Below are 18,480 nucleotides of genomic sequence, written 5' to 3' on the forward strand. Positions count from 1 at the left end.
AGAAATGTAAATAGGTGGATAATGATACAATCACATTGTACCTGTTAGATCATCTACACCATTTATATGCATATGCATAGATACAAATATTTATATAGTTATAACTATAGTTATAGCTTTCCTTTCAGGAAATCTTGAAGAATATATATATATATATATATATTTCACATATATACATATAATATATATATTATACATATATACATGTATATATATGTAATATCTATATATATATCACATATATACATGTATTATATATATATTATACATATATACATGTATATATATGTAATCTTGTACCTGGAATGTAAATTAGAATGGTCATTATGACTATTATGACTATAATATGGAGATTTTTCTAAAACTAAAATATAATTACTATGTGTTTCAGCAATTCCACATCTGGGTAGATAGATATAGATATAGATATAGATATAGATATAGATATAGATATAGATATAGATATAGATAGATAATATGTCCAAAAAGTTGAAATTATTATTCAGAACATTCAATACATAAAAAGAACTGTAATTCCCAAGCATGGGTAACAAATAGACCAACCATCCCTTGATATAAATGACCCTCCATTCTGCAGAGATAATAAGGTGGTACATGGTGCCCCCACAATATTCTATACAGTTTATATTTAAACTAAATGCATAAATATAGGGCTAAAATCCTGAAAAACTATACAAGGCTGCCGAGAAAAACATGAAAGATCTTAATAGAGTTGAAAATAGCATTCAAGTTCAGAAAAACTCGACCCAGCAAGGATGTGACTTCTCCCCAAGTTCATATACAGGCTCAAAATAATTTCTGTCAAAATTACATTAAGTTTAGGTAGACAACATTTTTGTAAAATTTCTATGGAAATTCAGAGAACTAGAATCATTAAAACACTTATGAAAAAAAAAGTGAGATGAAGTAGAAGCAACCAGTCCACCTGACTTTAGAGGAGGAATATTATATATATATAGATCTATATGTACATATCGATATATATATATATCATATATATAGCATATATATGTATCTATATGTCATATCATATATATATCATATATAGACAGATCGATATGTACATATAGATACATATATGTGTGTATATATACATATAGATACATATATATGTGTATATATGTGTGTGTATGTATATAAATATGTGTGTATATATGTATGTATGTATAAATATTTATACATATATAAATTATATAAATATTTATATAATATATATTACATAAAATTTTTGTGTGTATGTATATAAATATGTGTGTATATGTGCATGTATGTACATATATATGTATGTGTAAATATTTATATAATATATATGTGTATGTAAAATCTTGTATCTGGTTGAGAATGTAAATTACAATGATCATTATGAAAGTGGTATGGAGATTTCTCAAAAACTAAAGTATAATTACAATGGCCACAGTAATGTAAGTGTAGGCTATTAAAGCTAAACTTAGAAATAGACTCAGACATTTTCTCAGGTAATTTTTGTAAAAGCAGGAAAGCAATTTAATGGAAGAAATGCAAATGTCTAATAAATGGTTCTGGAGACTTAGATCAATTCCAATTAGGTAAATAAACAAGAGGGGGTTAGGGAAGTGGGACAAAGGAAAAAACAGGAGATTGGGGGCAAGAAGAAGAAAGGGAAGAGAAAAGAATCTCCACTTAAGTATCATGTATCATACTAGAAGAAAGTAGAAGAGGGCAGTGGGTTTAAACATGGTTATAAAAGGGTATATTTGGAACATGGACGAGGTTGGAGAGAGAGGGAAATGACTTAAAGCAGAAAAAAATGGTTATAACTACAAAGGACAAGAGGGAATTCTTGTGATGGAAATGCTTGACATGTTTACTACAGCAATGTAAAAATTCTGTGATTTTGCAAGATTGTCACTTCTGGAGGAACGTGGGCCAAGGGTATATGGCATTCTTCTGTATTCTTGAATCTACACCTAACTCCAAACTTAAAATTTGACTCTAAAAAAAAAAAAACTAAGAAACAGTGGGTTTCTATTTTAGTACACATTTCAACCTACGCCAAGCAAACCTCAGGGCACCAGAAGAAAAAAGAAAATGAGGTGCCAGGGCTGGATGAATGAAGTCACAGCTGGGTGGCCCTAGGGAGACCTTCCATCAGCCCTTCCACAGCAAGGGCTGGAACAGAGACAAGAATTGACTGAGTTCTCAATTTAATAAAACTGTGTCGAAGAAGGGCTGAGGCCAGGAATTAAATAAAATGTTTTAGTTATGGGAAAAACATTTTTAGTGACCAAGAAACTAAGGAAAACAGACGAATAAGCACAGAGATTGGTAGAGTGTCCCATAAAATCACACACATGGCTCCGTGTGGTGGAAGAAGAGGATCTAACTCTTTTATTGCCCTTCCAGTGCAGAAATATGAACTGAAATACAATGGACTCATTTGAAGCCAATCCCTTAAGGCTCCTGCTAGCAGCAAACCCCAAACCATGCCCACTGGGATTCAAACTCTTACTGGGGCTGCATTCAGAATATAACTGGCTCAAAGATTTGCTTTCTCCAGCTTAGAATAGAGCAAATCCACTAAGTGTTTCAAGCAAAACAAACTCCACCATTTCACAGTTTATGAACAATTTGTGTACACGGGGTAGATGATTATGACAGATTCTACTCAGCAGAGGATATGGATTAACTCTGTCTGGATTCAGCTTCCAGGGTGATAGGGACCTGGGCTGTGTGAGAGGATGTCACACAAGGCAAGCAGGCCCACAGCTTTCTATGAGTGACTTTGAGGGTCTTCACTTTGAAGCCATTTAGCCCTGCTCTGGAGCAGCTTAAGAAACGTCATAGACAACTTCAAGAAAGCCAGCCTCCCAAGCCATACACAGAAGACCACACCTGAAGCCAAAAAATATGAGATCGCTGAGACCCTGATGTGAGAAGCAGATATTCTGGTCCCCATGTTTAGTTTCTGTTAGTGTGATAAAACAATGATTAAAACCAACTTGGAGAAGAAGTGGTTTCCCACATGACAGAGCATCATCAAGGGAAGCCAGGGCAGGCAGAAGTCAGGAACATGGCGGCAGTAACAGAAGCAGAGACAGTGGTGAAATTTAATGGATTGTCCCCCATTGCTTGCTCAAGACTGCCTATCCAGAGGTGAACTGCCAGCACTGGACTAGGCCCTCCTGCATCAATCAACAACCATAAACATGCCCCACAGAAGTTCCCATAGGCCAGTCTGAGGGGAAGCAATTCTTCAAATGAAGTTCCCTCTACCCTTGTACCCTTAGTCTGTGTCGTAATGATGAAAATCCTTAGTTTGTGTCGTATTGATGAAAATGAACTAGAACACCATGAAAGCAGCCCATTCCCAAGAAAGGCTTCCCAAATGCTAATTCTGTCTCTGGAATGGTATATCCTAAGCCTTTCACTCCATAAATGATAAGTCTCAGTGTTGGGGGTCATCGCTGGGTGAAAGAGAGGACAGATTACAGGCATGTGGTCAAGTAAAGTCAGACCCAAGTCCATCCACTTCCTTCTGACCAGGATCACTGTAAGTGGGCATTGATAAATGTTGTCACATTATCTCACAAACATAAAGCCAGTTGGTGGAGTGTTTACCAAAGGGGAAAACTTACTTTGCTTTTGGTATCTTTTTATAGTCACCCGTTAATTGCTAGGTTATATGTGAGAAACTCCAAAACAATACGATCAGAGTATTTCTGGTAAAACTACTCAAATAATTTGGCTCTAACATTAAAAGTTCTGTCATCGTGACTATCACTTTGGCCTCTGGTGTTTAGTAAGAACCTGAACCTGAAATCTTATTTTGAAAATGCCCACAATGTGGTGGTATTTATTCCCTGTCCCTTGAAGACTTGGAAGTTGATAATGTCCTAGCATTTTATCCCTAGGGTGGGGATAAGGCTCAGGAAAGTAGAGACACTTAGAGCAGCAACTCTTGCCCCAGGCTGCTGGTTAGAATACTCTGGGGAGAACAGCTGCTTTACTGCTGGCCAATGTTGCTATTTAAGACCCATTCTCTAGGTAACACCTCTTGACTACCCTCACCTGAAAAGCTTTACAAATGCCAGGAGTCTGGCTCCACTATCAGATCAATCAACATGAGTCCCAGAAAACGGGCTAGTGAATCATTTCAAATAGGGAAACCTGTGGTGTATTAGTCACTTGACATGTTGCTTGACCAGAGTGTGCAAACAGAAAGGTCTAAATTATGCAGATCAGAAATTCTCAGTGAAGGGGTAGTAATGGAAAGACAGAACACTTCCTGTGAGAATTTGAATGTCTGGGTGATTTTGTTTGGCAAACCTCAGAGCTACCAAAACCTTCAAGTCTCTGAGACACACTCTTTTTATAAAGAATCTTCATGAAATAACAGATTACCACAGTATGTCACCCCCTGCTCTGAGCCTGTTTTACCACTGTCTCTGATTTAGAGCTAAGAGGAGGAGGAGAAGGAGGAGGAGCGGGAGGAGAGGGAGGAGGGGGAGAGAAAGAAGAAGAGGAGGAGGTGGTGGAACAACAGAAGGAGGAGGAGGAAGAGGAGAAGGAGGTAGAAGATAAAAAGGGCAAAGAAGAAAAAGGAGGAGAGAACGAAGAAGAAGGGGAGGTGGTGGAAAAACAGAAGAAAGATGAAGGGGAGGAGGAGGAGGAGGAGGAGGAGGAGGAGGAGGAGGAGGAGGAGGAGGAGGAGGAGGAGGGGGAGGAAGAAGAAGAAGAAGAAGAAGAAGAAGAAGAAGAAGAAGAAGAAGAAGAAGAAGAAGAAGAAGAAGAAGAAGAAGAATCTACTGATAACCCAGGTCCCCACAGGAAGTTTCATGACCATGTGCATATAAACAACTAGGTATATACTGTGAGTACCAGGGGCCCCTCTACTCAGCCTGAGGGGAATCTCAGCAAACCTCAGCATGATTCCTAAGCCATTTCTCATGCAGTAGCTGGTTGGGCTGTCACCATGATTGCAGCTAGCAGCAAGGGGGTAAAGGAATCAATCTTTAACATTCTTGTATTTATCTACCAGAATCAGAGATTGAACCCAGGTCCTTGAACATGCTCGGCCAGTACTCTACTATGTAACCCCACCACACCAACAATGTGTGAACATGGGTTCAGATTCTGAAAAACAAACTTTGTCACATTTTTAGATGCAGTGTATAATAATGGGAATGTACGCTTACATTAACCAGTACAAGAAACCTATACAGCATTTCCAAGCTTCCTCATGTGTTCTCTCAAAGAAAGATGGAGGAAGAAGGACTTTACACAAGACACATCACAAACCATGCATTTGAGAATGTTAAAAGAAGAGGAGGAGGAGCTAAATGTCACTGAATGTAGTTATTTACTAAACATCCTTCTAAGATTTATCTGTATATTAATTCACTTTGTTCCTTAGAATGCTCTACAACTGCCGTCGGAGGACTTTTTCATGAAAGCCAGATGGTACATTCAGCTTTCAGAGCCATACAATTCCTACACCAATTGCTCACTTCTGCTGTGTAGTTTAAAAGTGGCCACAGATCTCATGTAAGCAGTTGGATACAATGTGTCTCAATAAAACTTTATTAAAACAACATATTGCAGCATTGGTTACAATCCCTGCTCTCAGCATGTTTTCTCATTGCCTTCATTTTACAGCTGGAACAAAATAAAACATAACACAACAGAAGTTACTGACAGACAGTTCCTGATCCTACAGGAAGTCTGATGACCAAGTCTCTATACTCAACTGTTACATCCTAATAGCCATGGTCAGTATTAGTGACATTCTTGCTCGGTCCTAATCAGAGTTTTGTAATTCAAGGTGAGACACAGTGTCAATCAAGCAGGTTACCTTTAGGACTTCCCCAGAGACTAAAGACCAACTCAAAGCCCCTTCTGTTTCTCCAGTTTCATTCCAAGCTGTTCTCTCTGCCTCCTCAGAATCTCTGCCCCCATTAGTCTCTGCACTTCATTACTGGTTGAATTTTGCCAGCATCTACTTTCTCCCAGCTCCTGCCTTTGGAAGCCAGGGCTACCCCCACCACAGGACTCAATTAGTATTTGTCCTTGAGTCCCTTGGGAATCTATTAGCACATGTCCAGTCCCCTGGAAACCTGTGACTATAGGGTTTACAGGATAAGGCATGGGGCAGAAGAGGGAGAAAGGGTCAGATACTTACCAGTCCTTGGCAGGCACTGAGAGCTGCTGTCCCGAGCCTGACCATGGTGCCCTGCTGCAGAACTGTGCCCCTGAGATGGCAGGGTGGGCCTGAGGAAGCCACCATTTTAACACTGGAAAGGTTCCCATATCTTCTCTCCACGACATAGCCGGTGGAAAGAAATTCCCAGTTGACCGTCAGATTGAAAAACAGGTCTTTTTCTTCGTGTGAAATTCTGTAGTACACCTGGTCCCCAGAACCACCTGCAGCTCTCTTCTTCCTGCTGCTAGTGACAGGGTGATGCAGGCCATAGGACAGAAAATGGCCACCGGCATCTACTTGGACTGGACTCACTATGTGGTATTCTGGTAGGGATTTGATAAAGTGTTCTGAAAGAAAAGGAAACAGGAGAACGTTCAGAGACCCAAGCTGAGTGTAAGCAAGACAAACCTACTCCCATTTGGGGCTGAGATTGCAGCTTGCTGCTTGCAAAACCGTCACTGACTTTGACTGTTCCCACCACACCAATACTGTCAACATGAAACTCTGTAAGCATCTAACATGTGCGTGGCATCTGTCCTCAGTGTGTGTGGCAGTCTGAGGTGACCTATACAGTAGAACTTTGGATATCATTTACTCTGTCACAGACGTGCTTTAATTCAAGAGGGATATTCTGAGAAAAGAAGTTGGAGCAGCATGCCAAATTGGACATTGCCAGGGTAGGGTTCACTGATGTGAACTACAGAGCATCACAGTACTGAAGTCCTCAAGAACTGCCTGCTATGTATGTCAGGTCACACAAAACTAAATACACATCACACATGATAAACCTCACACCTATGCCAGCATCACGGTGGCCAGTGATCTAGCAGGGCACTTACGTGGGTGTGGGGTTTTAAATACACTTGATAAATACGAAGAGGAAACGCACTTGGATCTGAGGCTCAAACAACGAAAACTGCCACTCTGGAAATGCACTTTGCTGAATCGTTGATGGTTTGCTTTCCTTAGTGGATAACCCAGAATGAATGACAACTCTCTACTAATTAGATCCATTATCAAAGTACCAGGAGGTACAAGGATTCATATGGGGACAGTTGGTCCTGCAATGTACCAGAAAACTCACTTTGACTAGCTCAAAATTGATGTTTTGCAAAAGAATAAGGGGAAGAAAGAGAGGAGATGGAGAAGAACAAGGAAATGGGAAACAGGAAGTCATGAAGGGAATGGGAGGGAAGAGATGGGGAGGGAATGGAAGGGGAGGGGAGGGACCAGAAGGGGAGGGGAACGATGGAAAATTCACCCTGAAACCTTCCATCATTCATTATATTGTTCATATTATTCTCACAATTATAAGGTCTTTTGCATTCCATCAGACTCCCATTTATGCTTAAGATAGAGAACTCGAGACAGTTCTGAATTACACAGTGAGACCCTGCCTCAAAGGAAAAGACAGACAGTCTAACTCTTCTCCATTCTCCCAACACCCCAGACAATTGAGGTTCTATCGCCTTCCTCTGAAGGCTCAGGCCCTTACTTGCTTTCCGTACTGCCTTTTCTTGATTATATTATGTGTTCCCTGATCCTTTCAGAGGCAGAACCTCAACATCACAGGCTGTATGTCACATACTGATGAGTCAGTGAATATCCACAGTAATGGTCCCTGAAGGAACTGGGCTTACTGGGAGTCAACAAAGAGGTTTTCCTCACAGACGAATCCCTTCAAACCTAAGTTTTTTGGACCCATTCTTCTCGGACTTCAATGAAATATGAGTCAGAGCGCAGACTGTCCACTTTCAGGAAGTAACCAAGAGTCTTAACGTTTTAAGTGTAAAACATCCAGGCCTGTTCTAACTACAACCCACACAGGGACAAATCTTATAAACAATGTTTAATGTAAAGTAAAAAGCAAGAAAAGTTCACACAGGGATATTAGTATTAATGGAACACACACACACACACACTGATTCCCACACACATGAACACTATTAAGTTTCCCAAAACATATTCAAGCTAAAAGAACATATGGAGCTCATTTGAAGGGTTTTCCATGGGGAATAATGACAAAAAACGGGGGTGGGGGGGAGAAAGAAGGAAAAAGAAAAAAAAAGAAATGAGAAAAACAGTTGTCAACAAATTAATGATGATAGCACCGTGGTCTATGAACTGAGGAGTATGACCGCCTTGCTATCACGCATATACTACTTCCCATTCACTCCTCCAGAAATATCTGGACCATTCCAGGATTGTCACTTTCCTGCCCTTCCACATTCAGACCTGAGTTAAGAGCCGAATAACCAGGTAGGCTGGGATGTACACAGCTAGCTTCTGGAGCATCCCCTCCCTTAACTATTTCTCTTAACTAATCCCCTTAATTAATTAATTCTCTTAATTAGTCATTCTTAATTAATCAATAATTAATTCTCTTAATTAATTCTCTTAATTAATCCCCTTCTCTTAACTACTGTTACTTCAGCAAAGGCTAGAGCACTGGGCGAACACCATAGGGGGAAAATAGTCTAACTCAGATGGCTGTAACTGTCATCTGGCATTAGTGCCAGATAAAGATACTGACCACTTCTCTCAAAACAAGTTCCCTGGGGGAGGGGCACTAGAGAGGTAGTTCGGTCAGTTGAGTGCAGAAAGACCCAACTTCAACCTCTAGCATCTATGTAAAATTGCTGATATGGTGGTGTCTACTTACCACCCTAACACTGAGGAGGAAGAGGCCTGAAGATCCCTGGGGTTCCTTAGGAAACCTTAATTGATGAGGTCCAGTCCATCAAAAGACACGGCTGTGAGTCAGATTAACATCTTTACTGTATACATCAGCCAGCTCAGGTACTTTGTGGTAGAAACAGAAGAGGAATAATACACTTTTGTTGCCTTCTTTCATCTAAGACAAAAAATGAGAGGCTTGGGCATACACGTGTGAAATCTGAGTGCAGAGCTCACTTCCAAGCCCTGCCTACACTGCCTCTGGGGGGGGGGGGTGGGGGGGTTCTACTACAGACAACCAAATAGTCATTTGGAATCCTTAAGACTTGGGTCAGGGCTGGGGACTGAGAGACTAATATTATACCACAGTCTGCATAGGGATTTGTGGAAGCAAATGATAAGCCTTGATTAAAATTACATTTGAAAACCTGAACTGCAAGCTTCAATTATTTGAAATGTATAGAAGGTTTTTTTTTTTTTTTGAGAGCAGCCCATGGGTACACTGCACTATGAAAAGACAGAACATCAAATAGTCATTTGCCTTCAGCTTAGGAAGAAAACTAGATGATGTGAGAATGTTCACCTGTTCCCCATGAAGTTTATGTTAAATCTATATATTGGTTTGGGACTAACCCATGAATTAGTGCATCATCTGTGCTTGGCAAGCATGCGTATCCTTTCTGTATAGCTCCAATTTTGGTATGATTGCTGATAAAGAGGGCAGGCACGTCTATATTTATTCTCAATTGTTTCTATTATTAGTAGTTGTATTTCTTAGACTATTTTAAAGACTGGTAAAAGTACTATAATAGAGGCTTGTTTCCATAATTATCTTCCACAGGTTATTCTCCCTGTGCAACTATTTCATTGTAGAAATCCACATTCATTGTTAAGTCCTCTCAAAATTGTAAAATCTCCCATAGGAGGTTCGCTTTGCCTAGTAACCACATAATAATGTATCTACTGACCAGATAATTTATTATAAAGTACACAACTTGACATAATTGTGAAATCACTTCCTACAAATAACAGCACTAGAGTAATTTCCTTCTTGAAGATCTGTTTCCACAGAGCAGAAACGAACTATAACAGATATTCTCCGTGGTCTTCTATAAGTCTATATATATGTACCCTGAGCCCATCTCCAACATGAGATAAAGTACACGTCCTGCAGATGTCACAACATCACAGACAGCAACACAGAGCATGGAAGTGACCAGTGGCTTGAAGACAGTGTAGGTGGCTTTTGATCGACAAAGCTTTATTTCTGATTTCTCACTCTATAATGTTACAAAGGCAATTAACTTTGAATTTTGACCTTTTTTTTTTTTTTTTTTTTTTTTTTTTTTTTTTGGATGAGATATATTGAGTTTGCTACTTTTATGGATCTTGGCAGCAGAAGTGAGATCTAGAAGTCAGTCAGCCATGTCATCCTAAGGGCGACCACCCATGCACCACAGTATAGCATATGGCTCTGCTAAGCTCTGATGTGGTGTATGTTGGGTGTGTTAAAGGGTATTTTAGACAACACCACATGTCAGGAAGCATCTGTACTGAGAAAACTAAATCCGGGGGCCCATGTTGGTTGTGGAGGAGAGGAAGCAAGCTGTGTGCAAAACCAAGTGTCTTATTGTTTTGATATTTGGTTGTAAATCAAGAAACACTGGCAAAGTCACAACACACCTCCTTTCCCCCCCCCTCCCCCCAAGATAGGGTTTCTCTGTGTAGCCTTGGCTGTCCTGGAACTCACTCTGTAGACCAGGCTGGCCTTGAACTCAGAAATCCATCTGCCTCTGTCTCCCAAGTGCTGGGATTAAAGGCAACTCTGAGTGTAACTCTGAATATTTAGAATTTGGGTACAATTCAAGCAACCTGTCAGAGCAGAAAGAAGGACCTCCTGGGGTCAAACCCAGGTTTACTCCCTGGAAACTTTAGAATGTCTTACCATTATTCCCCTCCTCTCTGGCTCTCCTCTTCCTCTCTTCTCCTCCCCCTTCTCTTTCTCACCTCCTCTCTACTCTCTAGCTGTCTTTCCCTCCCATCCCCCTCCCCTCCCCTGCCCCTCAGTTCTAATGGAAATCCACAGAGAAATTTCTTCTTAGCTTAAAGAAAGAACTACTTGGTTGTTTTTGGGTTTTGTTTTTTTGTTTTTTGTTTTGTTTTGTTTTTAGTTTTTCGAGACAGGGCTTCTCTGTGTAGTCCTGGCTGTCCTGGAACTCACTCTGTAGACCAGGCTAGCCTCAACTCAGAAATCCGCCTGCCTCTGCCTCCCAAGTGCTGGGATTAAAAGTGTGCGCCACCACCGCCCTGCGAATGAACTACTTATAAATGCATTAATGAAGGTTGACTAAAAGATCAATGCTTTTAAAAACCGGAGGCATTTTTTAAAATCTAAATACATCTGCATAATTAATAGGCTCAGTGAACTTTAAAGCTACTTTTGAATATCAGCTACTTTTGAATATCAAATATTCTCAGCATCTCCCCAAAGGTCACTAAGGAAAAGAGTCATAGCCCACTTTCCAGAGCAGCAAGGCAGGCCCAGCAGTGTCATCTCTACACCAGGATGAATTTTCCCTTACAAATATGCGAAGCAAGCAGAGGCGGAGAGCTCATCCAGGAGAATGTGTCTTTGAAGGAAATCATCTCTGCATGCCCTGGGAAGTGCTGGGGGCTTTGTTTGTGCTGCCCCAGAACAGGGACCTTACACAAAGGCACTGCTTTTCAAAGAACAACAAAAGCTGCTGTTTTAAACTTGGGGGCTTGAGATCGTATCTGGAACGTTTACACAAGCAAGTGCCGGCTGATTGCCATCTAACCCCAGTGTTTGCCCACTCTGGCTTCCAAGTAAAGCAAAGGGAGAGAGAGATTTGCATCTGGTCGCTCTCTAAGCCACCACAGAGGAATTCTTCAGCCGCATTTCACTTTGCAACGTGGGCAAAACACACTGCCAGGCAATCCCTTAAACATGAACAAGTGCATCTCTCTCTCTCTCTCTCTCTCTCTCTCTCTCTCTCTCTCTCTCTCTCTCCTTTCTGTGTGTGTGTGTGAGAGAGAGAGAGCCCTGCTATTGCTATCATGCTATGGCTGCATGATTTTAAGTAGGATTCCTGGTTCAAAACTGTGTTTCACAGTTAAGGTCATAAGGTCCCCAAGTTCCAGACCAGGCATGGTAGTCTTAGAACCAGAAGCCCAGAAGGGCATTGTCAGTAGTGGGAGGAGCTGACAAGCCATCACTCCTCACTGTGCTCAGGCACTCCCTGTAGCCTAATGCCCCACCCCCTTGCTCTGACAACACCTCAAAGTTGTAGTTGTAGTTGTCCTCTCTGAAGAGGAAACTTTTAAGTTCAATTTAAAAAACAACAACAAAAACAAACAAAAAATAACAGTAACAAAAAATAGAAGCAACAACACGACTTTGTCCTGGACATTATGAATAATAATAATAATAATAATAATAATAATAATGGGAGGAGGTAGAAACACAATTATAAACTATCTTCACCGTCTCCCCGTGCTTTCTTTCAGAACACACGCATGGATCACTAAATTTAGACAGAGAAAAAGTCTGCAAAGCAGGACAGACAACCGCGAGTCCCCAGGAGGTAAATTTCTCCCCAATAGGAATGTCATTTTAAAAAAACAAAAACAAAACCCTAAATCTTTCCAGGAAACCAAAACACAAGCAAGTGTGCTCAGCAGGAGGCCAGCATAAAATTTCTACCTTCCAGACCCGGGTTTAAAATTAAGGAAACATTGCCTTGACTGCCTGAGACGAGCTGGGTCTCTTTAATAAAAATAATTTTCCATGTCACAGTCTGCAAAGGGGGAAGCTGAAAGGGGGGTTCTGGGAGCACACTCTTGGGTCTTTCGAAGCAGGGTGTCAACTCCCCCTTCCCCCCCCCCCCCCCCCCAACCAGTGTGCAGAGAAATATCCTTAAGCCCTAGGACAGAAGGAAATCAGAGCCTGCGCACACAGCCCAGATTTCCTTAGACAGGCCAGAAAGCTCAGAGTTCAGCCCTGCCTGGTGGGGGAAGGGGACAGACCAAGTTCCACTGTCCTATCACATTGTTTGAAAAACAAAGAAATGCCACTAACCTTGCCTCGGGTCTGGGAAGCGAACCGGCCAGGGCTGAGTTTGTCTCCCGTGGCAAAAAGCCCCCAGGTTAAAAAGCTGAGCCACCATCGAGAGCTTTGCCAGCCAGCTCCCCTGAGCACATGGCATGGTTCAGTTGTTGGGGGAAAAGAAAAGTCAAAAAAAAAAAAAAAAAAAAAAAAAAGTTTTAGCTCTCAGCTGCAGATATCGAGTCCTCGCCTGTGGCCGCGTAGGAAGACGCAGCAGCGGAGCATGGTCCAGGCGTGGGAAGGGAGCGGCCCTGCAAGCTGCCCAAAAGCAGGTCTAGTGGCTTTCTGAAGCAGGCAAGACCAGAGAGCTTTTATTCTCTCCCTTTCCTGAAAGGGGAGTGAATGAGCGGACAGCTTCTGCCTTCTGCAAGCCAGAGCCAAGGGGCGCAGCCCACCCCAGATCCCCACCCCTCTCTTTCCCCACCCGCCAGGCCTCCAGCCAGCTAACACATTTTCCTTGGGGACGCCCTCCTCTCTCAAGCTCCTCCCTCTGGGCTCAGAGCCCCGGCACGCGGGCCAAATAGGGGAGACCCCAGAAGCTGGCCAGGAAGTAACTAGAGTAAGAGCCAGTCAGAGGTTCCTGAGACAACCTCCAGCATTTCCCCTACACAGGATGAAATGCACTCACAAATAGTGAGTTATGGGCCAGAGGGGACCCTACTCAACATCGTTCTTAGCTCCTCCCAGACCCTGAATGTACCCTATTCTGTCAAAACTCCCCACCCACTAGTGACCGCTGGGCTCTTGTTCCAGTGCAGGCTAAGATTTCCACTTAACGACTAATAAGCAGTTTTTCTCTTTGCCAAGTCACACAGGAAGTGATCCAAACTAAATCTACTATCTTGACCCCTGGACAAGTCTCTTCATCAGCAGGATAGGGTGAGCGGACCAAATGCCTGGGAGGCCTTCTGAGGCTGCAGGTCAGTGCCTGCTTTCTTTTCAAAACCTATCTATCTCAGTTGGCCTCCATCAGCCACACATTAGCAACATGGAGAAAGAGTTCGGCCCAAACAGGGCAGGCCTTGAGCATGTGCGGCTGCGTGTGTGTGTGTGTGTGTGTGTGTGTGTGTGTGTGTGTGTGTGTGTGTTGGGGGTGTCCATTCAGATACTCATTTTCTCCTCAGTGAGAGAAGGTCACAAAGCAGGAGTTGCCAGACATCTTGAGAATGTTCCAGGATAACCCAGCCAAAATTCTTTTACCTCTGGGTTGAAACAGACCCCCTTACTCCATCCAGAAGGAATTTGGCCTCATGTATGGAGGTCTCTTTGGCTGACAGCCAAAGAGACATGCCTTCAACAAGATGTCTGGATACTAGGTGATCTTGCATTGGGTCAGGGCAGCCACACCATCCCCAGGGGCCCAAAATGCAAGGCCGGAGATGCAAGGTCCAAAGTCCTTCACACTGGGAACCATAGCTACAAAGCCTTTCTGAGGGACACTGGTTCTTGCGTTTTGCTAATGGAAATTTACAAACTTACTGTCTTAAAACAACACAGATTTATTGTCTTAAGTTCTGGAGATCTGCAACCAAGTTCACTGGGCTGAAATCAAGAAGCTGCATGCCTTTCTGGTTGTCTTAAAAATCTATTTTTCTGGCCTCTTTCAGCTTCAAGCTCCTGGAATTCTCTAGCTCCTTGCTCTTCTTCCTTATCTTCAAAGCCAGCAATTGCTGGTTGACTCTTACCTATGTAAGGTTTCTCTGTCTCTCTTCTATTCCCCCAACCCCGATCTGCCTTTCCGAGAACACTGCCTCTCACCATCATCATCAGGGATGTCTCTGGAGCTGACTAACATCTCTGATTCCACCTGCAACCTTCATCTCTCCTTGCCATGTAGTAAAGCCCTGATGTGGTAGCTGTGACATATGTCATGATAAGGAAGACAGGGAACTGAGACTCTGAGCCTCCATCCCTACCATGTACCAGAGGTAGCAACTTCACACCCTGAGCCAAAATAGAGGAAATTTAGTAGGCACCACTGGCTGCCAGATATGCATTTATGAGGTCATTAAAATGCACTTGGAGCTGAACTCTTTGTGTGCATATTCTTTTAATTCTCTCTCTTTCTACACACACACACACACATACACACACACACCACCACCACCACCACCACCTACCTTTTACTCCTCTCTTTTCTTTTTTTTTTTTTTTTTTTTTTTTTTTTTTTTTTTTTTTTTTTTCCTTTTAAGAGCAACCAGATGTTTTCTGAAGACCATAAATCTCCTCTGGCTCCCTGGCCCAGGATAACTGGAATAGAGATTTGTTTCTTAAGCAAGAACTCAAAGCACTCTTGTGTACCTTTGAGCCCCACTGATGTCAAGGCTGAGCCACTGAATTCTAGCTTTGCAGGTTAACTTCTTCAACTCTATACTATTCTTCTGATTCTCCTCCCACGTATTTTCAAGACCATGCTAAGTCATGAGGACCGGATCCCTCAAAGATCCTCCAGTTCTAGGGTAGTAGTATTGGAAGGTACTGTGAACACTGATATAACGGGGTCTTGTATGAGATCGTTAGGTCAGTGGGGATAGGGTATCAAAGAAAATTGTAGGGTACCTCCCGTGTCTCAGTCTTTCTGTTTCTTAGCTTGCAGTGTGATCGATTTGTTCAGACATGTGCTTTTTGTCTCTGCCATCTAGTGACCTTACCACAGCCAAAGCTATGGACTGTGGTCCCTACCCTGAGGTCGTGGACTGAAATCTCAAATTCAGCCTTTCTCTTGATAATTTGTAACTGCCCCCAGGTAGTTCACTGCAGTAAGATAACTAAGGCAGAACACCAACTAGTGACATCATTCATTTAGAAGTCATCCAAAACTAAAATCTTCAAATACAGAAATCCCACTAAAGTATCGTATTCTGTCAGCCCATTCAACCCTTTGTGGTCAGGTCCTTCAGCTATCAAAACTTGTTATCTTCACGTCTTCATCTTAGGTTTACTAATAATGGCCATAGGCTCTGTCTGGCTCATTGTCTTTTTTGCCCAAACGAAACACTATGACCTACTTCTTCTAAAAAGCACCTTCAGGATTTCACATTTTCCTCATCGAAACACACCTGCGTTCCTCCCCAACTGCTTAGGTCCTCTGCCCTTTGTTGAAGAGTCTCATCATTGGCTCCAGTGGTGCAATCAGCAATTCATTCCTCCGACCTTCACCATGGACTCAGATCAATGTGGATTCTGTTGCTATTCTATCACCAAGTTCTTCTCACCCTTTCCAGCTGAAGTTTGAAGTTTTCTCAAAGAGAAAGCCTGATCACGCTCAACTTCTCCCCTGACTTGTATTCCCCCTGACTTGTATTCCTGGTGACTTGCATTCCTGGTGACTTGTATCTCCTGGTGATTTGTATTCAAGTTTGCAATTGCTGTGCACTACTTTAAAAAGCCAGCTACCTTTTATCACTATTACAGGGAACAGAACTCTGGATCACTGTATAGTCTCTAGACACCCATGCCAGGATGCAACTGTGCTGCCTTAGGGTAGAGAGCATCCATTGATGCTGACCATCCTTGGTGTTGTAATAACAACTCTATCTACATTGCCTTGGTTGATCACCACAAAAGCCCTACTAGGTGAGCACTGTAAGGACCCTCATGCTGCAAGGAAATAAATATTGTACTGTTAAGTAACTTGCCTGTATGACTATGAAATGAACATCCAGGGGAAAGAGTGAAGTCGCTATGCAGATTCAAAGGTAGCTCCATCTTTACTAAGTAAAATGGTGTCTTGGAATGTCCTCATTCTAAACATAGAGAGGCTAGGAATGCTAAGACGTCTTCAGAGTGCCTTGGGTAGTATCCTAGTTTTCTTTCTATTATAAAATAAGTAGGGAAAAATGAGAAGGTTGTTTGTTTGGGTTTGTTGTTGTTGTTGATGTTGTTGTTGTTGTTTTGGCTTCCACATCATGATTGTGTCCCTTATTGAGAGAAGCCAGGAGGAACATAGCAAGGTAGGAACCTAGAAGCAAGACCTAAAGCAGAACCCACTGAAGAAAGCTGCTTACTGGCTCTACCTCACAGCTTCCTGATCTTGCCTTTACATCCACTCATGAGTGTCTCATGAGGAGCAGCATCCCCACCCTGAGCTAGCTGGGCCCTCCCACACACATTCTTAATCAAGAATATGTCCGGTATACTTGCCAATGGGCTATTGGATAGAAGCATCTTTTCAATTAAGGTTCACTCTTCCCAGATAACTCCAGCTTGTGTCAAATGGACAAGAGCTAACCAGAACAGGAAGTGATTTAATTCATCGTTTTAAAGTATTTTCCACCTTCCGGTCTGGGCCCAGGAACTGAGCAGATCCAAGATAGCAGCTCTGCCCCCAATCACACAGAACCAAGAGGAAGCAGGGCTCCCAGGAACTGTAACCTGGGCAGTATCTTAGGTAAGCAGACAGCAAGGCCTGCCCCAAACAAGGAGTAACTGGGACCCACTCCCTGCCCGGAGCACTGGTTCCTTCCGGTCTGGACCCAGGAACTGAGCAGATCTTGGGCAGCATCTCTGCCCCCAATCTCTAAGAACCCAGAAGAAACGGGGCTCCCAGAGCTCTAACCTGGGCAGCATCCTGTCTGCACTTGAGCACTGAGCAGATTTTGGGCCCCAGTGTTTACCCCAGTAGTTACACCCACCCCACAAAGTTCTGATACAACCAAGATAATAGGAAAGACAGGCTCCAGTCAGGGACAGGGCAGGTAGCACTAAGGAGATACAGATGGCAAAAGGCAAGCATAAGAATATAATAAGCATCAGTAACCCAGGGTACATGGCATCATTAGAACCTACTTCTCCCACACTAGAAAGTCCTGAATTTCCCATATCACCACAAAAGCAAGATTCAGATTTAAAATTAATTCTAATGATGACGATAGAGGACTTTAAGAAGAACATAAATAACACTCTCAAAGAATTTGAGGAGAACACAGTAAACAGGTAGAAGCCCTTAAAGAGGAAACACAAAAATCTCTTAAAGAATTACAAGAGAACACAACTAAACAGGTGAAGGAATTGAACAAAACTATCCAGGACATAAAAATAGAAGTAGAAACAATCAAGAAATCACAGAGGGAGACTACGCTGGAGATAGAAAACCTAGGAAAGAAACCAGGAGTCATAGACACAAGTGTCACCAACAAAATACAAGAGATAGAAGAGAGAATCTCAGGTGCAGAAGATACCATAGAAAATATCAACACAACTGTCAAAGAAAATGCAAAATGCAAAAAGTTCTTAACACAAAATATCCAGGAAATCCAGGACACAATGAGGAGACCAAACCTAAGGATAATAGGTATAGATGAGAGTGAAGATTCCCAACTTAAAGGGCCAATAAATATCTTCAACAAAATTATAGAAAAAAACTTCCCTAATCTAAAGAAAGAGATGCCCATAATCATACAAGAAGCCTACAGAACGCCAAATAGACTAGACCAGAAAAGAAATACCTCCTGTCACATAATAATCAAAACACCAAGTG

At 42.2% G+C, this 18,480-nt stretch overlaps 1 protein-coding gene across 1 annotated transcript in view; it reads right to left on the bottom strand.

Moving 5' to 3' along the window:
• The window catches only part of Adamts12 (ADAM metallopeptidase with thrombospondin type 1 motif 12), a 268,248-nt gene extending 254,907 nt beyond the window's left edge, over positions 1-13,341 (bottom strand). The window contains exons 1-2 of the mRNA XM_034523235.2: positions 12,975-13,341; positions 6,179-6,546 (exon numbers count right to left, since the gene is read on the bottom strand). Coding sequence (XP_034379126.1) covers positions 6,179-6,546; positions 12,975-13,101 — 495 coding nt within the window. The 5' untranslated portion in view covers positions 13,102-13,341. The remainder of the gene's footprint in view (positions 1-6,178; positions 6,547-12,974) is intronic.
• Positions 13,342-18,480: the final 5,139 nt, after the last annotated feature.

Source organism: Arvicanthis niloticus, chromosome 19 (genome assembly GCF_011762505.2).
Source record: "Arvicanthis niloticus isolate mArvNil1 chromosome 19, mArvNil1.pat.X, whole genome shotgun sequence".
Lineage (NCBI taxonomy): Eukaryota > Metazoa > Chordata > Mammalia > Rodentia > Muridae > Arvicanthis > Arvicanthis niloticus.